The sequence below is a fragment of the Struthio camelus genome, chromosome Z, assembly GCF_040807025.1.
Source record: "Struthio camelus isolate bStrCam1 chromosome Z, bStrCam1.hap1, whole genome shotgun sequence".
NCBI lineage: Eukaryota > Metazoa > Chordata > Aves > Struthioniformes > Struthionidae > Struthio > Struthio camelus.
In genome coordinates this window covers 64,727,264-64,752,985 of record NC_090982.1, presented here as the reverse complement: position 1 = coordinate 64,752,985, position 25,722 = coordinate 64,727,264, and the positions used below count along the sequence as shown (strand labels likewise).

Below are 25,722 nucleotides of genomic sequence, written 5' to 3'. Positions count from 1 at the left end.
CTAATTTACAAACAGATCTTTCCACAGAATATTTTGTTTTCTTTAGAAATCTTGGAACAAGACTAGTCCACTGCAGTTTTGCATAGTTTCTGCAAAATGATTCCATTGTAGCCTAAAGAAGGAAGGCTAGGGTCTGAAATAACTGCATAGTTTTCAACAGCAACAAAAAGAATGAAGTTCTAACTTCAAATATTAGATAAAATCTATAGTAAGAGCACTTGGAATAAGTGGTGTGTTTATTTTAAAGGCCTTTTCAGACAAAAAGCACCATTAAATGTATGCGTAGTGACATAGCTGGGGGTTTTTGGGTGAGAGGAGTACTACATGGCTGTATGGAAGTGCACATTGGTTCATTAATTTTTTTGGTTTCATATGACCTTCTAGAAGGAAAAAGATGTATGGAAAACAAAACCTATAGTTTTTCTCTCATACTGTATTTCAATGTGGAAAATAAAATTGCATAGCAGCATTAATACGCTTGGTGAGTTAGCAGCTACCAAGATTTCTAGTGTTTGATGTATAATATATGCTTAGTTTCAATTATTTGATTCTTTTTTTTTTGAAATGAGACAGAAAGCACCTTACTGTAACACTGAGTGACAGTAACTTTGCTTTAGATTTGTTTGATTTTTCTTGTTCTTCGCTTCTCCCAGCACACTGGATTTATGAATTGACAATATTGAACTATACTGACTACTTTTTTTCTTTTGAAAATATTTGTAATCTTGAGGGTATGATTTAGCTGCTTGATCAAGAAAATCTGACTTCTGATCTATACTGTGGCTGTGGCCTGTTTACCTCAGCAAAATGGGTGAACTGCTGTGCTTCTCTTTGTTTGTGTGGGTGGGGATAACCTTCTGAAGGTTATCCATACGTTGTGCCTGCTTTTTATACTTGGTCTGTGATTTGATAAGAATTTGTATTGCTACACTTATTCTCAAAACTTCATTATTCTTACACTTCATTATTAGTGATGATTATAAGTCTTGAATGATAGAATTGTGTGTATATACAATAGCTACACCTCCATTTTTGTTAGTCTGGGTAGCTTTCAGTAGCTTATGCCCTTTGCAAGGTATATTGCTTATAAATTAAGCATTGGTAGAGAAAAGATCAGGGCAGCCAGGAGTTTGCTTAACATGAGTATTTATACCATTAAAACGTTAAAAACTGTTTAATACTGTTTAAAATACTGTTAAAACTTTTTTAGTTAGCTTAATGAGATCTTGAAAATAACCCAGGACTGAAGAAAATTTATTTAGTTTATCAGGACTTCTGAATGTTCCATAGTGTGTTTTTTTTTTTTGTTTTGTTTTGTTAAAGTGCATGTTTAGATACCTACCTGTATGCTTGCCAAAAGCAGCAATCTCTAATGGTCTTATGTGGCTGGCAAACCAGATTCATCTGAGAAACAGTGCTGTGCCCTGCAGCACCATCCTGAGCTGTGTGCTTAGCGCTGACTCACAAGGGATCATCATTGTTTCCTGCAGCAGCTCGTTAGCCCAGCACTGCATAGCCAGAGACGTGACAAAATCACAGCACAAGGTGATATGGCTGCAGGCATTGAGACTATTAAAGCTGGACTTGTAAAGGATATGACATGTAGTGTTATATCACATTACAACATGATTCCTCTCTCCACCATCAATGAATGACATGTTCCTACTTTTCCACAATGATGAAGAGTGCCAGGAGATGTTAGTGAATAGGAAGACCAGAATTTGTCCTTTGGAGAGAGTGGTTCAATTACTGCCATTAAAGATATGGCTGATATAACATATTGAATACTAAGAATTTAAGAGCTCTAAAGTGGATGATGTTTCAGTGGCTAGCTCCTGAGCTGTAACATCAAACCTATAAGAATCAGTAACTTAATGTTCAGTCCAGCCTCAGTCTTACAGAAATTCTTGGGACCTTAGCAGATTTTTGCAAAATGATACGGTATGTCTGATTCCCTGTGTTGAACAGGTGTGAAGCTGTTATTTTTGTGTTTATGAGTTTGTTTACTGGAAAAATGAAGAAAAGCAGGAAGAAAGAAAAGCTGACAGAGCAAAGTATGCTATTTCTGTGTATAAAGAATATGCAGAAGTAAAGAATTTGTATGAATCAGTAAGCAGTTCCCACAATCATATGAAATCTAGTAGCAGACTTTGGGAGCAGGAGATTAGCAGATTACATTGTTATTTCACCAAACTGCAGGAGGAAATATGAACAGTTGAATGCCAACTTAATGATGAGTATCTTGGGGTTTTTTTTAATTAGTCACACTTTTAAATTTTGCTGTGATTACTGTCCTATATCAGATAAGTTTATGCTAGTCATGATGAGTCAAAAGGATTGTACTTCTCCATAAAAGCTAGTCAGATCTCTGTAATCAATTTAAACCAGGCTGAGAAAACAATCAGTCACTTTTTTTATTAGTCACACACCAATACGTACATTAGACTAATTGTCTGGTCCTTCTAAACTATATGCCACCATTACCTGCACAGACTTTACTGCAGAGATTTTGAAAGACTGAAAAAACATTTTGATTTAAAGTTTAGTTATGAATTTGTAGAAGGGAGGGGATTAGAAAGCATATGATTATGTTTACGTTGATTTATGTGAATGCTTTATCAATTTAATTTGCATCTTCAAAGGTAAAATCTGTTTATATGAGAATGGTAATTTTTGCAGTTATCACTTAAGAAAGGATAATCCTAATGATTTTTTTTTAAATAATATTTTTGGGAAATGTTTTTTGCTGATGTTCTTCTGTCTTTCAGGTAATATGCCTGGATTTGGTTTTTTTTTTTTTGAACTGCATATACTATATTTGAGGTGATTTGTAATAATTGTTTGAAAAGCTGAACTAGAGCTTACATTAATAGAAACTCAAATGTTTGACTAATTAAATCACTGAACGAAGTTAGAGGTTTTGGATCTTGATCCTGCAAAATCCAGGAAATGAAGGCTTAATGTTCAAACTTTGAGCATAGTAGTATGTTCTGACCTACTACTGAAAAGGTTACAAGAGCACAGAATGCTGTGTGCAGTGGTTCCGCTGGACTGGATCTCCCCTACATCAAAAGGATAGTAGGTATAAATTGTGCTAAAGCAAGGTTTTAGTATAACAGAGTAGTCAATTCTGTTAAAGCTACTTAGTTCTTCTTAAAAGCTAGATGCAACTTTCAGCTTTCTTCATCCGTGCAGTTTGCGATGACTGGATAAATCTGCAAGACGTCTTTCTGCAGTTGAATGACTGGTGTGAATGTCACAGTAATAATGATGAAGTTGCGATCTCCTGGCAGCAGAATTTACAGAAATGTGTGGATAGTCTTATTTTTAGCTTGTCCATATTAGAAATCATTGCTAGCATAGCAATAGAGAATTTGAGGAACTTGATGTGATGTGGTGGTACTTGGACATAGCTAATAAAAGGGGAGAATTTGTTTTTGCCATGGATCCCATTGTTGCACAGTTCTAATGACAAATAGTGTTTCTTAACTCTAAATCTAGCATTAGTCATAGGTACAAATTCTAATTCAAAACAGTAGTATTCACTGGAAATAAAAATGTTCTGAGATTGTTCTGACTTTTTCAAGTAAGTTTCTCCTCGTTCCTGAAATTAACAGCTGAGCTCTCTTAGATTGGTTTGCAATTAACAGTTTTATAAACAAGGACCTGCCTAAAATAGGTCTTTATAAGAGAGTTCCAGCTCTCCTTATTACTCATCTTGGACACAAGTTCCTTTTCAGTTTCAGTGTACTCTTTCCACCATCACCGCTGTCACAACTGCACCAACACAGAATTTTGACTAAAGATAAAAGCTGAATGCATCTGCTCGTTTAAGAACTCCAGGATTACATAGTTGTGAGTTGTTTAGCTATGTAATATGGGAATTTTCTCTGGGTAGGATGTGTAAAGGCGGCCTATGTACTGAATTGCAGTGTTTAATTTTGTTGCATGTGTCCAAAGCAGCATTCATATTTGCTGAGAATTCATTACTGCTTAGATTTTAGCATATGCTTTTCTAATGTTGAAAGTACTCATGGATAGGATTTAATTTTTGACAGTTTGTTTTTAGATGTTTAAGGTTCATATTAAATCTTTTAATTGCCAAAATAGGGCTTGAAACATGAACCTCAAAAAAACAAAACCTAAGGCAAAAAAAAAGACCACCCCCCCCCCCAACACTTGGGATCCTCAAGTCATGAGGTGAATCCAGAAGCTAGAGTTTTAAGAATAACTGCAAGTACTGCATCATACAGTTGTGCCAGTTGACAGTGCAGTCACACTGGTCACCTCTCTCTTAGTTTGCCTGCCGTCCTGCTTGTCTTGGAGCAGATACTGTTTAAACAACAGTTTAGTTTAAATATAGACACATGCCATTCTATGTTATGTATTTTGAAAGGCAGTGTTTTCGATAGCACCTCGGGTTCTTTTTGGTATTGCCAGCAGCACTGGCAGATAACAGCACCTGAAGCTATATGCTGCTGATGTGTCCAGGGACAAGCTAAGCGTGCAGGAGCTTGTCAGCTTTCGTAACTGTGGACAGTAAGTTATCCAATATGTTCAAAATTAAAATATTACCTATAATTACCACAGCTTACTTTTTAGTCTCTGCATTGGCTGTTGCATTGCTGGTCCTTTTACATGATACTTCATTCATGACGCACCAAGATGAATTAAACAAATCTTCATTGTGAAATTGTTCACCTTCAGATGTTGGCTCATAGCTATTCGCACACTATAAATCATATCCTTGCACTCTTTTTTCCTCTCTTCTTTCGTACATACTGAGTGAGTCACTGGCATTTGCTTTCATGAATCCTCTGTGACCTACTTCTTCTATTTGTGGGCGATTAGTATATTACTTTAGTAGTAAAACACACTTTTCCTGATATGGACAGTTGATAGGGGAAAAGTACATGCAAAATTTCCTTTCATAATTTGCTTGCACACATTATACTGTGCTCAAGATGAATTTAGTCTTTTCTCTATATTCTTCTGGGATACTGTACCATTGCATAGATTTTAACCTAGCATATAAAAGTATATAGAGATAAAACAGTTAAATTGCCATCTTATCTTGTCTTGCTTCTGTGTTTCTGGATTTTCATGAAATAAAAAGTTACTGATCAGGAGAACTATAAAAGAGAAATCAAACTTACTTGGTTCTGAAAATTGCAAGGTTCCGTAAGGCATTACTCAGAGGAAAAAATCTTGATAAAGTATGGATGGATTTTGTGGACCCGATTCATTCTTGGAGGTACGTTTCATTCCATTAGAGCTCTGCTTGGACTTATAGTGTTGGATGAATATCTGTTTAAAAGCAGATCTTTTTTTCTAGAAAAATACTACTAATTTTTCCAGTTTCCCTCAGCAACTTTTCATTAGATATAATAATGATGTAGAGAAACTTAAAGTCATATTGCGTTGTAGCTGTGCTGGGTCACCAGTTTTTGGGAAAGAGGGTGAGGTATACTATTGCAGAGAAGAAAAATTCCCCTCGCCCTGGATTACGTGTCATCTTCTTTGAGAACCTAGAAGAGCCTGTCTGAGAGATTGCAACCCAGCGCTGCGGTGTCTTAACCTCTGGAAAAGCTATTTTACATAGGCTATGTATGTACTAACTATGGTATTTCTACTTCAGAGGTTTAGATACTTGGATCACTAAAGTGATACAGTATGTCGGGGGAAGGGAACATTTGGTGGCATAACGTAGCACTTCGTCAGGATTTATTTGGGATGGCCTACATAGCTTGTTTCTGACATCGCGCTGAGTAATTCAGTCACTTGAAACTTAGGCTGTTGAGACTTCTTTTAATGCTGTGCCGTGCTATTTTTAATAGTATAAATGTGCGTGTATGTTAAGTGCCAGGCCTGTGGCAGCAAACTGAAATTTGAATTATCTGATCTTTCTTGGCTTGTGCGGTGCTTGATGATTAAGTGTCACTAAAAAAAAAAAAATAAAATCAATAAAAATAAAAAGAGAGACTCACTCTCAGAAGCCTTCTGTTGTCATCCCCACTGCTGACTGTGCCTGGAGATGTTTGAATTGCTTCACTGGAGATTACTCAGACGTTTCCAGTTACCTCACAGTGACTTTGCAGCAAATGGGTGTGATCTGCACGTATAATAGATTGCCTTCCTGGTATGGAATCAAAGTTTGCTCTAAGGCCTAGTATATGCACAGGATTTTATATAGGAGCAATTAATTTGAGTTAGATCTAGCCAGTTAATTTTGCTGACATAGCTATGTTAGTACACAATTACAGCTAGAAAAGAGAGTTTATATTCTTGTGACTTGTTCCTACTCCCATCTAGAAAAATCTGAACCAACTAAAAAGGACTTTTATCCTGGTAGGACTATAAAAGTAAAATGGAGAATGTTCTGGTGTAACTATATCATGAGAAGAGAGTGAGCTACGTACCTATACTATGTAGATACTACATGTCTAAAATTTGTGGTCAAAAGAAATGATTGATGTAGTTTCTGTAGTTTTGTAAATAGTGTCAGCTGTGAGCCAGGACCCTAGAGGGTATGTATTTTTTTCCTGTCCAATTTCTCATGAAGCTTTGTTAAAAATCATAATTAATAGGTATGTCAGTTATATAAGCTCAGTCTTTGTTCCACCTGGAAAAAGAAAAGACTGCGTGCATGGTTTCAGGTATTAGTTATTTGTTGTTTTGCTATTTAAAGGATTTGACTATGTCTGGAAAACTTCAGGGACAAAAAGATTCTAATTTATATTATAACAGACAGGTAGTGCCACCTTGCTGGCTGCATGTGTATGTCCGGCGATGTCTTAAAATTATTAGTGTGGGTTGTTTGGTAACTGGTGTTCAGTGTGAGTTTCAACAGGCAGCCTGTTCCTACTGAGCATGGAGGAATCTGACCTCTTCATGGAGGCCACCATACTTGGCATTAATTGATGATGTCTTTGGCAGTCTCAACAGATGCCAACAGCTGAATGGGCACGGTGAAAGAACTTCTTTCTGCTTCTAGATGCTCAATTATATTTTAATTATAAAACTTTTACCCATCTTATGGTGTTAAGGAGAACATTGGTCTCGGCAAGAGAGAGGGCCCTTTGTGGACTTCAGCTGTGAAGTGCGGTCAGTCTGACAGAGGTCTCACGGGAACAACAGTGGTTTGCAGATTGAATACTTCACGCTTAAATGTTCATATTCAGGCAAATGTTCATTTGCAGCAAAGGGCCTAGTTCTCAAGTGTCCACATTTTGTCCTAAATAGTGATTTTAAAAAATCTCCATATTTTCTTTATTCCTGTAATGCCTGCGTATTAACAGTTTAAGCACTACTGAATACTTATGTCCAAACAAAAGAGAGTACAGAATATTAACTGCAAAACGTTTATTGTTATCATATAGTAAATGTGGGATTTCAGTTTATATAATATTGACTCTTAACTTTTTGAAAAGCTCAGTTATATAAATAAGCAAGACCCTTTTTGTCTGTTAATTGTAATAACTCACCAAAAAAAAAAAGGATACAAACTTCTTTCAATATTAGTACCTTCTTACAGTGCATATATTTCTTATATTGCTTTGTTTAAGATAAGACTTTTACTGCAAATTTTTAGTGATTCACATGTGTAGGGGAAAAGAAATCTAAACCACTGCAATTAATGTCCAAGTGGCATAAAAGGGATGAAAGTAATTTTCCTCATTTTGCAGATGCTTGGTAGACAACTGTGCTTCATAGCTGCAACGTTTTCTGCTCTGTGCAGTTGTATTCTGTCTTCTGGCTCTCAGGGGAGTAAGCGTGTGTGCTGAGGAGGCCCTTTTGCTCTGTGTCGGGAGCAGAGTGGGTCTGCTGGAGACCGACGTTCTTGAATGTCACCCCCCTTCCCCCCCCCCCCCTATTTTTTTCTTGGCTGCAGTAAAAGGAAGTCTGGTTTTGGTGGTGTTCAAACTCATCAGACTTCCCAGCAACTACTGCTGAATTAAGATATAAACATTTGCTTAAAATATTAGCTCTTTGTAGCTGTTCTATTTTGTCATAATTCCTGCAGTTTTTAAAGGTCTTGCAGTGTGTGCGTGGGGGAGCTTGAAGATGCACCTTTACTGGCAAGTGTTTAGCGCATCTGCTTCTGTTTCAAAACTTTGTAAAGCGTTAGCTCCTTCAGTGGTGATAGACCTTAAATGTTTAGAGAAGTGAGATTAACAGTGGTTTTGGTAAATACAGGTGAACTCTGTGTGTGGGTAGGCTGTCACCTCCCTGGTATCTGTATGTTTCTCATGAGGATGTGAAGCTTTTAGAAAAGGAAAGGAGTGTCTTTGTAAGATACATTAAGGTATTGTTGGGCTGGTATTAGCAAACCTTTCTGTTCCACCAGCGGTTTTTCAGGTAGTGGAGGCAGGGTCCTTCCAGCACTGGCATGTTATGCGCCCTGCTGTGCAATGGAGCTAGGTGCTATTTCCAAGCAGGTTCCCTGGCAGACAGCTCTTATGACAAGTTCTTGGTCACTGTGACCTCGTGAGGGAGTCCTGGAGGGTATTGGGGCAATTTTACAATTGTGGATGTGCATGTCTGCTTCCTGTGAGGAACTGGAAATACTGTGTTTCTGGTAAGCTTTTTGCATCTTTTACTGAAGAGATTGAGGGTTTTTTCTAACATAGTGGGTATAGGGGCTGCCAATCAGTGATGTGGGTGTCTACAAAATGTTTCCAAACAGAACAACATGACATTTTGAAGAACTGGCTAGTGTCTTGTCCTCCCAAAATGTTTGTTTTAAAAATTCTATACGCATCTCTTGGGTCTAAGGCAAAGATCCTCCTCTGAATAACGCAGCTGGAAATAAACCATAGTTTAGTGATTCACGTAAACTTGTTTTAAGACAAGAAAGTGATACTGGGAACTTTATGAGAAAAGATGAAGGAAAGTTGTTTTTTTGGTCCTTCTCCCATTTTTCTTGTTCTTGTATGAGTTTGTTTACAGACTTGTATTTCAGTGACATGTCATTCTTTCATTTATTTTTTCTCCTTCTAAATGTATTTTACCCTGTTTAATCTAAGCTACATTATGCTGTGAAAAAGTTGCACTGAAATACTGAATAACGAAATGAAGTGGTTACAATGTATTGTTCAAAATGTAATTGTGTGTTCTTTTAGTTTCCTGTTCTTTAATTCCCTTGTTGTGGGCCTTCTCCAGCTAAAAGATTTAAAATTATTTATGCATGCGTGTGCATGCACACACACACATGCACAGAACTTCTTGTCTGTGATTATTTACAGAAGAGCTGTGATCTGCATCTTTTTTGGTGTGCATTAGCTAAAGAGAATTCTACTAGTTTTAGAAAAATTGTAACTCAGAAAAGGCAGAAGTCTTGCACAAATAAGCATCAGCAATGAACTGGTAATAATCAGGTATAATTTGCGCAGTTACCATTTTAAAATGGGAAAATAAAGACATAAATGACTGTAGAAGAACGTTAAAGGACTTTTTCTTAATGTCCTAGGTCTGTCTTTGCTTTTTAACAAAGGATTTTTTTTATCAGTTAGTCTCTGAATATATTACTTTTCAGTCAGAAAACAGAACTCTTGATACAATTAAAAAGTGTCTTTTAGCTTCTTTAGTATCCTGTTCAAGTCAGTATATGCAAGGAGATTTGAGTTTGTTTCTAGTAAATTTGATCTGGAGATGCAGATTTTCTAGTCACGTATGTTATTATGGCATTATGTCACCTGTTGACTCTTTCCCCCTCAGTACTATTTGCTAAAGGTTTGCAGATAACGTGTTTATTTATCATATACTCCTCCAAGGATATTGCAGGACAGTAAATGTAAGCTACTGCTGTGTGTTTACATGTGGCAGAGCCTGACCCGGTGCTCCAAGAGGATGAAGTTTTGAGGATTCTAGTGGAGGAAGGATTTGGGGCTGCCAGAGTCAAGCCCAAAGAGAAGCAGTGCGGAGCAGTGAGCTGGGAAGACCAAGCAGGGCAAGTACCACCTTTGAAGGAGTAGCAGCTGAGTGCGGGGTCTGAGTTGAGGACTGGAGAAGGGATGAGAGCTGCCAAATTTAGCAAAGAGAAGCAATCCTGTCTAGGTTCACTACTATTTTGAGTAAAAAGAATTATTGCTATTTAGTTTTAGGAGAAATGAGGCAGGTATAAATTATTTTAGGGGTCAAAACAGAAGAGAATTATTCAAACTGAATGTGATACCATGTATAATCTCTGTACTTAAGTCAGCTCCCAATTTCCTACTCTTAGATTTTAGAATTTATTTAATTTAGTTGCACTTTTTTCAAGGTTAAAAAAAAAAAACCTCAGAGAAAACCATTTTTTAAATTGTGAAATAATGTAGGGAAAAGGATTTCTAGGTCTTTGTCTTTTAGTGGCTTTTCTCGTGGGGAGAGTCTTGAGTACAGTGCAGAGCAGATAGTGTTTCATGTGATAAAGGGTACTGCATAGACTTCTGTTTTGGTTTCTTCTGGCGGTTTTTTTTTTTTTTTTTGGAGAAAGTAGCCTTGGCAACATAAATTATTTTGACAAACAAATTGAGGAAGTTGAAAAAAAGGTGTAGCTAAACTTCTGTAGTAGGAAGGAAAGCAGACTAAATCATTTCCCCCCCCCCCGCCCCTCCTTACTTCCCCCAAAATGGAAATGGATCAGTTGTTTCCGAGGTATATCAAAGATGTCTACTCTGACAGTAATGCACCTGAATTTTTAGGCTGGCCATATGTATAAATACGTGATAAGTTCAGATGATAAAAGACTTTAACCCTTTGAGACTTTATTAAGTATCGGCATAATTCATGCTCTTTCAACCAAGAGAAATGCTCTGTAAATTAACTCTCTATGCTATTTGGGGAATGCTTTCAACACTGTGAGGTGGTCTATCTATCTCATTGTCCTGACCCACCAACCCCTTGAAAGACAGTATATTAGGAACAGTTCTGTCCAGAGCTGCTGCTGTTGGGAACAGCTACCAATAAGGAAAAAGAGAAAGCCAAGAGGTGGTGGGTCTAAGTGGGAAGTAGGATGAGAAGGCTGGAGAGAAGGTGGACAGGATTTCATTGTGGTAAGTATCTGGATGCGCAGGTCTCCTCTGTGTCGTTTGGAGATATTCCCACTTTTTATCTTTCTTCTGAACTGTGCTGGGCTCAGAATTTCAGCCAGGCTTTCAGAGAGCTCACAGGATGATCTTGGCTCCCTTGCAGTACTAAAGCAGCTTGGGGATTGACTGTGGATAGATGTCATTCAAGGGACATCTGGCTGCAATAGGACCCTTTCCTTTTTTAAGGACCAGTCTGGATAGAAGTTATGAGTTAGCTGGGCTGGACCACTTGGCCTGCGTGCGGAGAAGGCTGCTGCTCAGTGCCTTGACTCCAGCCTGGGAGTGGAGCTGCAAGGAGATCCCCCAGCTGCCTCCTTGCCCTGCTTCGGATTCCTTGTTTGGAGAGCAGCAGCTGTCATGGGGCACCACACTGGCTCCCAGACTGGCAGAGCAAGTGTCATCTATGTCTGGGCCTGAGCGTCATAGCCTATGAGAGAGCACTCTGGTCTGACACAAAGTTGAAGCTCTGGAAAGAGCAGCAGTGAATAACACATAGCGTGGTGCCAACAAACCTTGCTCCTTTTCTTTCCTGGCTTCCCCTAAGCTACTAACAAGAAGCAAGGAGCCAGAGTAAGAAGCATCCTGCACTCAGCCTAGGTTGAGGATGACCATGACAACCTCATGAGAAGTGTCTGGCCATATCCCCTTATCCCAGTACCAGGAACTTGTAGTCTAGAGCCAAAATCTAAAGTGACCTGAGTTAATATGAAATTGTCGGAGATGGCCAAGAGCGTAGGGAGGCCTGTGTTCTTGAACTGCCTCTCTGTGCTGCAGCTGCGATAGACATGCGTTCCAGTAAATAGGGTATTTCCTATCTTGTGCAAATGACGTTTGCGGGGTTATCAACTATGCAAATCAAAGCACTGCTTTATGTTGCTAGCATCTCCGAACTGTGAACTCTGCCATTCATCACACCTGTGAAGATCAAACTTTTTTTTAAGGTAGTACTCAACCCAGTACTATGGCTCCCAGTTATTTTTTTGTGATGTATTTTGTGTCTTTTTTGTATCTCCGGAATTACGTAGTATAATTATAATCATACTTAGGAATGAGTTAGGCCAGCGCTGTGTATTTTTTCCACTACTTCTGGTAGCTGAAAGTACATCCTATTATTTATCTTTTTATTTTGAAAGAAATATTATTGCGTTGTGGAATTAAGTTAGCTGACTATCTCAGTATGATAGCCAACGTGCTGTTCACCTAATAACTTGGTTTATATTCCTTCCCAGAACACAAATAAGATTAAGAAAGAAATTCAAGAAGCAATAGGATTTAAATGATCCCATCAGTGTGTTCTCAATAGGTTGTATGATACAAAGTTGCGAAAATTGCGTTTTGTGGATGATGAACTAGAATTGTGCAGTGGAGTGGTTTATGATCCTGAGTATTCTTTTACCTGCTCTTCACTGTCTGCCCACTTTGCATGCATTACAGACTTTTATCTTGTGTGCAGCTATTTTATGAATATTGTGCAACTGTGGAGTTGATAGTTAGCTTAGTAGTCTGTTTTATGTTACATAATTAAATATTTATCTCTGTAATACTTAAGTCCTGAGCTAGATTTTTAGAAGTAGGAAGGACCAGAACAGAATAGAAGTATCCCATATTAGTTATTTAGGAGAAACCTCGATCTCTTGTAACATCCTAACGGTTTTCTGCTGTATGAGGAGAATAAAAATTTGGCCAAAATTATGTATAGCAAAAATGAGAGCAGTCCCTGAAGTTTAATATATATTGAACATAGATTTAACAGTCACAGTTGCTGAGGCATAATAAAGGCTCTTTTTGTTTGTTTAACAAATCTCCATCCCACTGGACAGGTGGAAATTGAGAGGCTTTCTAAAGCATTGCATTACAGAGGACTGTCTTAGTTCTGAGCAGCAGAGATGTCTTGGCAGATGTTTTTGCAAAGGATCTCTCCCCCCTTCCCCCCCCCCCCCAACCTCGTATTGCTGAGGAAGGACAGAGCTCTGGTGACATGCTGGCAGCTACTAAGCAGCCAAAAGGTCAGGGAAAAGGGGATTGAACACAAATGTGTCAGTACCTAGAGGGGACCCTTCACTTACTATCCAAGTTCACCAGGGCAATAGCCAAAACTGAAACACTTGCAATTGTGTTTCAAAGTTCAGGGCAAACGCTGCCAAGCAAACCCTGCAAGCAGCTGCATACTTGTTGTCGTTGTTGTGTTTGTTATATTTTGACAGCACTCTTCTCCTAACATGAAAGTTGACCTCCTTTAAATTGATCAAACCTTCAAATATAGAAAGGAACAACCTGAATATTTGCATTATAGTAGTTCAGAAGTCCGTAGAATTCCAAGACTGTTTACTTCAGCTCATTAACGATTGATTTGGAATAATTCTTTACAGTGATCAAGATCTATAATAAATACAATGTTTTGCTATATGTATATGTATAATTTTATATATGCATGTGCACACAATTTTGGAAAGTATTTTTGCAGACATGCAGTCTAATGAAGATAACGCTACATCATCCGTGATCGGTATGAGTTTGGAATGCTGAAAGCCCTTAAAAAGAACAAAATGAAAATTCTGAGTTCCTCTTAGAAGTATATTTAATCCACGTTTGGACATTTGGCATGTTTCTCAGAATGATTATAGCACCTTGCAAATTCACCTACTTTAGTCTTTGCATTAGGAAATGCCTTTTGAAATTGTGAACGTTTGCTTCCTTACTCTACAGCATCTCTTAGCTTTGGGGTGGAACAGCGCAACAACAAACAGCACTGAATGAAGTTTGTAGATTTTGCTTAGGTAACCTTAATTCCATGGTATTCACAGAGGAGCAGTCTTGGTTAATTTTCTTTCTTTCAGAAAGTGATTGAAGTATGAAGCTACCATTAACTTCAGGCCACGTGCTTCTCTGACCTTTTAAATTAAGAGATGCTTCATCAAATATATCCTTAAAAGATCCTCTTTGACAAGGATGCTACTGTAGCATCATACTAACAGGCAGCGTGCATCATCTCTCATTGCAGCTGGTTTTTACATTCTCTCCTGGCAATTTATGTCCCATATATACCTGCAAGATAGTGTCCCACAGAAGTTGCAAGGGTTCTGGAGAGCTTAGAAATACTCACCAAACTGCTTTTTAATGCAAAAGGTTTTAAAAGGGGGAGGGGGACACAACCCTTCCCCCCCCCCCCCAGTAAATTCCTCATTTTGTGTGTTAAGAAGTTGATTGCTCCATACCTAGCTTTGACAGACAGTATTTGAAATAGTTTAAAAATTTTGTTTTTTAAGTCGATGCCGTTGGCTCTTCAGTGTTACTATTCATGAAGATAATAAATAACTGTGGAGTCATAGGTTAGGTGGCTTCATAACAACTTAGATATAACTGAAATATAACTTAAATTAAACTTTCCTGTATAAACAAAGTGGCCACATCTCATGTCCTGCTATGGACAGCATGTTCCTCCTGAGGTATCTTTCAGCTATGCAATTTTAACACTACAGATATTGTAACTATCTTTTCTATCCCTAGAGCCTTTACTGTAGTGTTGACCTTGCACTGTTAGTCTCTCTTATGTCTACATGGACAGGCTTTGCATTCTGGATACTGCAGCGGCTTAGTTTCTGTACACTTATGTTAGCAAATAAAAGATTTTGTTTGCAGTCTTTATTAAAATAGGATGGGTCCCCTTTTAATCTTTACCTTCAGCTAGGTCAATACATCACGCTGATAAAATTAAGAAGCCACGTTGCAAAATAGTGCTGTGCTCAGCACATCCCATGAAAGGTGGTGAACTGTCATAATAGCTTACAGCCCAAATCCGTCTTCATTGCAAGTGTTAAGGATAATTAAGGATATTGAAATGATTATGAATGATTAAAAGAGATGCTGGGTTTCCTATGAAATGGCAAGTGGTAACCTCTGTCAATATATCCTTCTTTCTCCACTTTTTTTTTTTTTTAAAGCAATTAACCTTTTTTGCCAGTAATTTGCTCACGCGTTAGCACTTCTTTTGAGGAAGAAACTTGCATGCTAGTGCATACCTCTCACTATTATAGCTGTTTCTTGATTACACTTTCATTACTACCCTCTGTCCTGAGCATATGACTAGAAAAGCTAGGCTTCTGCTGCAACTTTCTATTCTGTTTAGCATTTCCAAGAGCTTGTGGAGCCCTTTCTTAACGGTCGTACTAGCATTTTTGTCTTGTGCGTTAATGTAGCATTTCCCATCGTGTTTCTGCCCAAATGGCTTTTGCCCATTATTGGAAGAATTGTAGCTATTTAAGCGTAACTAAGTTTCACGTGACTTGAATTGCATCTTTTGGCAGCTGCAGTTCACCCTTGCTTTATGAGATTAGCATGGTTCACTACAAAGCACTTTTTATGTAGCCTCCTCTGTTACAGCATGCAGTACGTCTCACGGGAAGTGCTGCTCATCTGTTAGGCTTCCAGGAGGAGTGACTGAGTGAGAGGGTATTACGTTGGTCCTGGTCCCGGGGCAGGGACGAGCGAGGAATTCCCCACCGGTGAGAAGCCGTGAGAAGGGAACTAGAGAGGCGGGAGAGGGAGGAGCAGAGTGTGTGGGCAGGAGCGGCGGGGACGGTGAGAGCAGGAGGTGAGGCAGAGCCAGGCTGTGAAGAATTTGCAAACCAAATAGAAAATTGTGAACTGGATTGTAGGCTCAGGACTAGTGATTGTAATCTGGATAACCTGCTAATATGACGTAATGTGAACTACATCAATACTTTCAGATAGGTAGAGCTTCAGGAATGCCACTTGTAAGTTACAGGCCACAGACCAAAGTCCAGAGAGCATTTTCCTGGGAAGGAAAAGAGGACAAAGGGCAAAAAAATTAAAGTTCATAATCTGTTAAAGTTTTGTTAAGTTTAATAAGTATCATTGAATATGACTGAGAAATAGTTTACATTATTTTGGCCTTTCCCACTCTAGTCATCGTCTTGGAAAAAGATTGTTTCTTTTTCCTTTTTTCACTGCTCTAAACCGTGGGTCACATCTGCCTGGCTTGCTGATCTCTTTTCTCTGACGTGCGACTGGATCAGGACCTGAAATCCAAGGCTTAGGGAACTGCGTTTTGAAGGTGTAGTTCTCCGTGATTTACCGAGGCTTATGTTTCCCAATGTGACAAAGTCTGCAGATTGCTCCTGCGCTGCTCTAACTTCGCTGCAGACAAAGAAGCTTTCTTTCAGGGCTGCCTCTTATCCAGTGGTTTATCGTGTCAGATTTGGATGGGAGAACAATAGTTGTTCTATGAAAGCAGCAGAAGGGAGAAGGTGCTGATGTCTACAGAGATGTGGGATAAATGATTTTGTCTGCAGAAGGACTTTAACTTTTGAGATTTTGTTGTGTTCTGAAGATGGATGTTTCAAGACTAAATACAGTTTAGTTAGCGACCCTTTGCTACCTCCTTTTGCTTCCCATCTGTGCTGTTCTGGCAGCTTAGATCATCTTTCAAGATTCACTGAAGATTTTTTTTCACCCGTAAAGAGTCTCTTCTATAATAGCATTAATCTGGGAAAGGAGGTGTGTTTCATAGGTGTTGCAGGATAGTTAATATCATTTCAGGCCTTTCATGAAATAGAGTTAAAAAAACCAAAATTACTGCAAGAGCTGTAGGATGAATTTACCCTTTCATGCGGTAATTTGCATCTTACCTTACTAGTAGGACAATTAGAGGATACTTTATATTTTTGATCTTATTTATACAGCTGCAGCCATATCTGAGAAAATAGCAAAGATTTTTTTGAAATGACGATTGGGGGGGGGGGGGGAACCTGATTGCCCCCTCCCATTATCTAAGGCACTGATACACATGATAATGCCGTCTTAGTCCTAAGAAATTATTTTTAAAAGTACAAAAACCAAGATGATTTGAATTAGAAACGTTTGATAACGATGTGTGAAAGGTATTGCACTAATTTCATCCGAAGAATATGAAGTTTGAATTTTAATGCAAAGGTGAATACAAGGCAATCATTTATATAGGAAATTCTGGCAAGACTGGTAAAGCTATCAGTTTCTGAATTTAAGAGTAATTGATATTGAGAGACATGTATCTGGAATTGTCTTTGTAACGGAACGAATGCAGTGTCCACTGGGTCTAGAATTTGATGAAAGAAAAGAAATGTATGTTTGGTTAGAAAAGGAGAATCATCCACTATCTCTGACACTTCTGTTGCTGGGAACAGTTCATGGATTCGATTCTTAAAATGTATGCTATCCTTGTCACCGGAAATGGGAAGAAGATCCTTTAGATTCTTAGTTTTGTCCATGCAAAGCTGCTTAATGCTACACAATGGGGTGGCGTAACACCAGGCTGCAGCGCAGAAGATATAGTGAGGTTATCAAGCCGACATGGGAAGATGCAATCTGCCAGGTCCTTTAGCGAAAATTTAACGAATAACGAGAAAGTCTATTGGATTCAGTTTTGGATTGGAGAACAGCACATGAACAGCTACTCAAATTTTATCAGATAAACTGAGGCTTGTTACAGCGTGATATGAGAAAAGTTTCCGAGAATGCATGACATTGCATGAAGCCAAAAGGAATAATTTGGACCATGCCTAAAACATAAAAGAAGAATTCAATATGGCTCCCCAGCTGCATAAAAACTGGAGATGGGATGAAACAATATCATTTTGAAGTTTCAGTCTTACGAAATATGGAATATTTGTTCAACTTAACGTCATTTAAAAAGTAGATTAAATGCTGAGTACATTAAAAATACTTCTACTAAGCCCAGTTTGACCTAAACAGATTCCTAAAAACATAAATTTTATAGAGGGGTGTGTGTGTGTGTGTATTTCACATTTACAAAATTTTCCCATTTTAGCTTACAAATAGCATTGAATCCCCTCACTTAAATAAGTTTTGTTTGGCTTTTCCTTCCCCTGTGTTTTAAATGTGAATCTTTTGATTGTATCTTGCTTTCTTTTGTTACATAGGTTTGTAGTAATGATACTTGTATACTTACAAGTTAACTCAGTTTAATTGACTATAATAGTAAGCGATACAGCAGATCATTATATAATTCATGCAAATGAACCTTGCGTTAACTCAGTAAACAGTTGAGAACGGCGCTCTTGCTGCTTGGCAGCAGATTTTTCAGGACGACTCTGGTCTCAGACCTTTTTTGCAATATAATTGCAAATATATTTTATACTGCTTTAATAGTGCAAAGATACTGTCTTTCACTGCTCTCCTCCTCCCCGATTCCTTATTTTCAGTAATACTTCAATGTACTTTAGAATCTGTTTTATTTAATCTGTTGTTGCTGTTAGTCTCCATCCACCCTTTTGCGTTTTATTCAACTAGTACAATATCAAAACTGATCAGTCTTGCTTTCTGGCTATTACATAGGGATTGTAATGTTACAAAGTTGATCCTCAGAGAGACATTCAACTATGATCCAAATTGGCTTCTATTGGAATTTACTGTATCAATGGGAATTTTTTTGATGTGAATATTTTTCCCTGTTAGTGGTTTTGAGTTTTATTCTAAAGCTTTGCAGACAATTTCTGATTGCAATCCTTTACGTATGCACCGAAGTTTATGCACAATTACAATCTCTTTGACTTCAAGATACTATTTAACTTGTGCACGAATGTTTGCAAAGTTGCGGGGGTTGTGTTTGTGAGAATATTGGTTATAATTGAAAGAGAAAAGAAAAGCACCTCTGCCAGCAAATACTTAAAAATGCTAAGGTATATTTAAGAAAAATGTCACTTTTTAAATAATAAATTGCTATTTATGCTGCCTAATGGTCTTGTGATATGGAAAATTAGTGGCTTTGCAGTGACAAATATATAAGTAAAAAAAAAAAAAATTCATTCATCTTCTTAGGCATCATCTGTTCCATTGAGAAAGGCACAGATGTGAAACTTATCTCAATAATTAGATTTATAATTATTGTGTCATTTTCAGGTTGATAAATCATTGCTTTTCATGGCATGCCACTTGGAGCTACAGTTCATGTAACACAAACAGGTTTAATCATTGAATGGTGATTCTAAACTGAGACTTTTTCAGATTATGCTTGTATATTTTTATACGTTATAAGAAGGAAGCGTATGGCAGAGAAACAAGCTGTGGACAAAGAAGAACGTTTTGTAAATGACTCTGCAGAAGTATGCTGATCTTTGCACAGAGCAGTAAATGTGCAAACCTGAAAATTATCTGTTGTGTGTTTGCTGTGGAAACTTCTGTCTTTGCCATTATCCACTGTGATCCTAGGCTTCCTGGGCACATGCCACTCCTAAAACAGTAGCCTCACTCTTTAAAAGGAGATTGGGAAGTGAAGGAACAAAGTGGCCACAAGTCAAAATGTCTGTATGCAGTACATGCTGTATTTCTGATGCTAATGTCTTTTTTTTTTTCCTTATCTTTTTGCCCACAGTTGTAGAACAAGCAACAGGAAGAGTTTGATGGGCAATGGCCAGTCTCCAGCTCTGCCTCGACCTCACTCGCCTCTCTCAGCTCATGCAGGTGATTCATTTTGATCTATCCTACAGCCAATATTATTAAATTTTTGTTAATCTCTATATGAGGAGAAGAAAATAGCCAAATTCTCTACTGCACTGCTTGTGTTTCCATTGTTTGTAATAGCAAAAACATGCATATCACTGCTGTGTAAAATCCAAATCTCTGGCCAATTTAAACCCGTAAACCCTAGATTCTAGTGAGAAGCAGTCTAGAAATATCTAGCAGATCACAGCTATTTTTCCTCCTTGTGTTCTGACAAATTCTGATTTCCTCCCCCCGCTTTCTTCCCTGGGCCCAGCAAAATTTGAAAAGTATATAGAATAGTTTGTGGTAGCATGGTAAGGGTAGTAGGGCCAGTGAATAGAGCATTGCATTCCATTCCTAGTGCTGTTGCTCCCTAGGATGTTTGATGTTAGGCAAGTTGCTGGAAACTTCTGTGCTTTGATTTCCACAACAATAAATTGGTGATCATTTTGTTTAATTTATAAAGCATTTTGAAATTGAATGGACATCCAGAAAAAAGAGATTTTCTGGATACAATTGTTGATGTTCATTTTGAAAAGGAACATTTTTAGTATATCAAAACATACTTCATCCAACATTTTTCTCTTAGTTTTCTGGGCGTTGGCTGTAATTACATGCCAAAATTAAAGCCCTACATCAATACGTGTGTAGGCAATGACACTGAATACACTGCAGAACTGCTCTCAGATAGATGGTGAAAGAAAAGGTGTGGAATTTCCGCTGCATCTGCAGTTTTCTCATGGAAGCAATATTATAAGAGAAAGGTGGTGGTTCTCTGTGAGCAGCAGGTTAGCGCAGAGCCAGGAACTTGGAAGAGATCACAAAGAGTAGTGAGGAGTTGAAGGCAGCATTTTTTTTATTATTAATTTATTTTAAGGGGGGAAAAAAAAAAGGAAAACATCTGTGGTAGAGATTATGTAAAACTTAAAAACGAAATGTTGGAATGTTTGAAGGAAGGAGGGGATTCCTCCCACCCCGCAAATCACCAGAGATGATCTGTCATGGCCATAGCAGGAGACTTTGGTTGTCCTGTGCTGCCACGATGAGAGCGGTAGCAGCTCCTGCTGTGCAAGTTAGCGTGTCCATGACTCTGACTGTGCCAGAGTTTGGAAACTGGTGGCTTAGATCAGCTCTCCACAGCAGACTTCAAAAGTCTTGAGTGAGCAACACATGACCTGTGGGTCTGAATACAAATTTTTGAACTTTAGAAAGGCCAAAGAATTCCTGTTTGGCAGGAATGATGCCTTCAGCGAGTTGCTTCATCTCAAACCGTAAAAGGGGAATAATAATGCTGATGTCATAAAGCTGTTGACAAGCTGCAATGTGGAAAAAGGATAGTATAAGGATTAAGATAGGTCAAGTGTAGCTATTCTTTTCCTTAAACTGAGCAGTACGTGCTGTGTATTCAAAAACTTACTGTGCAAGCTTGGCAACTTCTGTGGTTACCCAGGATACACTAGATTCTCTGATATGTTCTCCCAAGATACGCATGCCAAATGCTCCAGCAGTGCTGGGAAGTCCTGGTGCTGAGGATTTGCATGTATACATCTTTGTTACTAGTTTACCTCTACATGTAGTTATTTACGGTAAACACTCCCACAGCCATTGACTCCTAACTTAGCTGGCTAGTGTGCCTAGACTAGGCTCCCAAAGGCGCAGTTTGAAGTTAGAGCATGCTGACAAGCACTCTTGAAAGGGTTTCTTCTTTCTCTAGTGATTGATTAGATACTGCCTAGACTTGACTTGCTAGCCAAGATAAATTCCTGAAATTTAGGCAGTGCGAATGTGGTCCTAACAAAAGCAAATAACGATGCAGATTTTTTGGTTAAAAGCACGGAGAAGCTACATTAGTGCAAATTTTCATCTTCTACAACTTCTACGACTACAGCGGGAGCTGAGAGTGCTGAGGGTTTAACGTGCGTAAATCCCTGGTAGCCTAGGTCTTACGAGAGGGTGTGGATTTTTAGCCAAGGCGCCATCTTGTGCTGCCAGAGCCACCAGGTCTTACCTACACTGGCAGACAGCTCTGCTTCCTGCTCTTCCTTGCAGTTAAGTGCAGCAGAGAGAGACCTGGCTAAGGGACAGCATGTTCAGTTGAGCCTGCTGGATTTATTCCTCCTGGTGTTCCTTGGCTGGGAGGGATTACTCTCAAGTCAGAGAGGCTTCCTTGACTCCACCAAGAGAACCTGGTTTATGTGCTGTCCAGCCAGATCATTTTAAGGTTTTTTTGTTGTTGTTGTTTTGTTTTTGCTTTTAACTGCTTCTGCAAAGTAGTTGGAAGACAGGAAGATTCTAGTGAAAAAGTTCCCTACATCAGAACGCTATTTTTTTTGCACCGCATACCAATCAGTCTCTAAATCTTCTTTGCTATAAACAAAAACACACATTGACTTGGCTATTTTCCCCTTAGAGTCCCTCATTTTTTCAGTCCTTCTAGCAGGACCACGGACAGTATACTCCAACTCTCAGAGGAACTAAGGATTTCCCTCTTTAACATCTTCACATCTTTCTTATTAATGGTTGCAGTTAGAGGAGGAAACAACAGAAACAGAGAAGGGAAAAAGAAACAAAATAGTTTCCAATCCTAGAGGAAGATGGGCAAGCTAAATATGCAGCAAAAGATCAGTGCTGACGTTCACTGGAAACAGTTTTATTCAGTAAGCTATCCTCAGCCGAAGTGTGATAATTGCGTACATATTTGGGAAATTTATCATAGCGATATTATGCAGAGTACAGGGGATGTTGGAGAGATCCTGCTCTAGAACAGATTTTTGTACTTGTATTGTCAGAGCTCAGTTTTGTGCCAGAAACCTTCCCAGGCTGGTGCAGCTATCACTGGAGAGAGCCTGCCATTCCCCTTGCTGAAAATACAGAAGGTTCCATTAGATGCACTCATTTCACTAGGTTAACTAGGTTCTTGGCTTGATGCATGTCCCATCTTGGCCTCGGCTGCAGTTCCTTACCCCTTTATTTTAGACTGTTTTAATTGAAAGGAACCAAGGTAGTCTGTGAGACTCTCTAAAATTCACCTGGGGTCAATTCTATTAATCATCATCTTGGGAGCTCTTCAGTGTTTTCCTGTGCCTTTCTTGCGTAGTCTAACAAAATTGTTTCCATTAGTTTAGAATTTAGTGCCTCAGAGGTATCCGAACTCAGTTTTTTCATCCATTGTGAGGACACTCTTTGATCCATTGACAGCCTATTCCCTTTTACATCACTGTATTGCCCTTGTTAGGAGAAAAGGCAAGATCCAGGCACTTACTGCATCATCTTTGCTTATGTCCCATCCCTGAGCCGAGTTTCATTTGGACCCCAAGTTTAAGCTGCCTGCTTTTTTTCCCTAAGACCTCGCATCTCCAAAGGCAAAGGAAATGCTGCACACATCCTCTGTGTCAACGGAAGCAAGGTGCGTGAAGGCATGTTATGAATCTAACAAGGTAGAGCTCTGTTAATCACAGCACACTGCATCAGCACTCATGACAATCTCCGTGGCTTTACTCAAGAATGTTTTCATCTTTGATGTCTAGTAATCATTTAGAAGTCTGGTTGCATCTTCAGAAATAATGTGCCATTACTTCAGACCTGCTGAAGAACTAATCAGCTTATTCCTAGGTTATCATAACAATGTGGGTTGTGACTGGAATTGTCCAAAACTAGAATTGGATGTGAGCAATATTGCTCAACTGCAGAAGAGGAGCTTGCTTGAGCCCAATCAGAGTTCTTCGAGGTGCGTGTTCCAGGTGTGCATTTAACACCCACGCTCTTCCTTGTAGTCCTGTTTTTCTCACAGATTGAGACTGACTTGAAGGCACAGTGTGACCTCTAGTTCAAGTAGAGGGGAAACGTTTGAGGAGGACCAGTGGCCCAAACTTAGGATGGTGCTGATTGCCCCGTATGAAAAAGGCACATAGGGATCACAGTGAGCTTTGTTACTGAGGAGTTGCTTCTTTTTTCAGCAGCTCCCAAATAATGCTTGTTGGTGCTACAGAGTTCCTTTGTATTGACTACTTTTGATTTGGTCCAAGTTTGTGCTTGCCCCCCCACCCCAGGATCTTCTCTCTCCCATTTTTATTTACTCTGAGCATAGTGCAAGCTTGCTCCCACAAAGGAATTGGCTTTAATCTTTAGAAATGCTAGCTGAATTGGACAAACACTGAATTTTTAAGATAGGTATAAGAAGTTTTTGTAATTAATAGCCTGTCTTAGTCGTTCTCACGTTCCTGTGGTAGGATGGGGAGAGAACAAGTGAGGTAGCACCATGCTGATGAAGCAAATACATTGTTCAGAGTGCAAGCAATGCATGAGCAGCAGGAGTGAAAGGAGAGACAGATTCATTTGTAAGCAACAGAAGACAGTGAAGGCTTATTATGGGCTATAATAAAAAGTTATCAGATTAGTAAGTAGTACAAAGCTTGAGAGAGTGCAAAGAAGTTTGAGGCCTAAGCCTGAGGGTTGAAAAAGGGAGAGGCAAAAGATAACATATACAACAAATGTTTCTCCGTCAGATACATTTCGTACTAATGCATTAAATTTAGTAATGCCCTTTTAATCTGTGCAGGACCTGAAACTAGATACACAGATAATTCATGTTAGTGGAAGGCCAGCTTTTAGTTTGCAGCCAGTGTCTCGCACTGTGCCTTATGCATACCTGTAAAGGTCATTAAAAACTTCAAGAACAATCTCGGCTTTTAAAATCTTTGTCTTTCATATGAAGATAGAGAACAAATATTTCATTTCTTTCTTTCAAATATTTCAGTGTCATTTCTTTGGTTTCAAACCTTTGTTGTTCTTAACAGCTGTCTTGAGTTAGTTTGAACATCCTTAGCCTTCAATATCTCGGCTGGCAGCTGTTAAGCCTACTGAAAGATTCTTTTAATTTTTGCAGAGCTGTGGATACGTTCAGAGTTGTGGGAGGTGAAGGGCTGCAGCATCAGCTTGGACAGCATCTGGTGCTGTGGCCAATAATGGGCTTCTCCAGCTGAACACCTGCTGTGTTGTAGGCAGGTCTTGTGCACCACCCAGCCTGCAAAGTGAATGATTGTAATCTCAGCAAGTCAGGACACTCAGGTTTCCCCACCTCTGCAGTCACTGGAGCTTGTTACTGTGGATGATAGTGACCTTAATAATTAATAGTCACATGTGGTGCTGCTTAGCTGTAGCTGCTATAGGAAAAAGATCTATCTGTTAGGAAAAATGCCGTAAATATTATTTGTGTGCACCTTAGTAAAATGTTTTGTATGTACCATATGGTGTTACTGAGACAGGCACTGGGACAAGAATTGCAAGATAAGTAATAAATAGGTTAAAGGGGAGAGGACAGAAGTTGATGCTAAAAAGAAAAATACAAAGTAAGAGGTGAGATCATCAGTAGGGTCATCAGGTTTTGCTTTTGTGTCCAAACCTGTTCAGTCTTTTCGTAAGTAACACTCACAGCAAATTACTGTAGCTGATGTAATTTGGAAGGCATCCAGCATGGAGCAGCATTGGGAAACTGTGTTGAGGTGACTGAATGATCTTGAAGATTGTATTTAAAAAGTTTGAAAGCATTTTGCATAATGACATGCAAAATTTTGTACTTGTTGGGCCAGTAACAAAAATGTCTGCTGTCAGCTCTGGACTCATCAATTGGAAGGAATTTAGGGTGAGTGCGTGCGTTTTTGGATCAAATGATGTTTTCAAGGCCTGATGTAGTATAGCTGTGAAAATCGAATCCTCTCTGAAGATTCGTGAGCAAAGCCATTTTCAGTTGAGTCAGAAGATTTCATGCCACTGAATAATGTCCCAGTTAGATTTCATCTGAGATACTGCATACCAATTTGGTTGTACGTGCCCGCATGGGATCACATGAGGGGAAAGGCTAATATAATAGAACGTGAGAGCTTTTCATGTAAGAGCAAAAGACTGAGGTTTGTTTGGCCTAACAAAAGGAAGACTGAAAAGCTTGTGCTGTCATCTGAAAAAATCAGAGGTATTTTCTGCAAGGAGTGAAGAGACAAATACATGCTGGCCATGTGAGGGTTCCTGAAGGATCTTCCAGTAAGTGTGGCAGTGGTGAACAACCTGCTCCTGTTCTAGTCTCTTGGATTCGGTAAATTGATGAATGGGATTACATGATGTGTTTGCCTAAAGCAAGATTTCATGGCCAAGGAGGTCT

General features: G+C 38.9%; 1 protein-coding gene across 10 annotated transcripts in view; it reads left to right on the top strand.

Annotated features, from left to right (window-relative positions):
• The window catches only part of LOC138064432 (microtubule-associated serine/threonine-protein kinase 4-like), a 300,511-nt gene that overhangs the window by 206,626 nt on the left and 68,163 nt on the right, over positions 1–25,722 (top strand). For all 10 annotated transcript variants that reach the window (XM_068926979.1, XM_068926978.1, XM_068926977.1 and 7 more), the window contains one exon: positions 19,459–19,547. In XM_068926979.1, the coding sequence (XP_068783080.1) occupies positions 19,459–19,547 (89 nt within the window). The remainder of the gene's footprint in view (positions 1–19,458; positions 19,548–25,722) is intronic.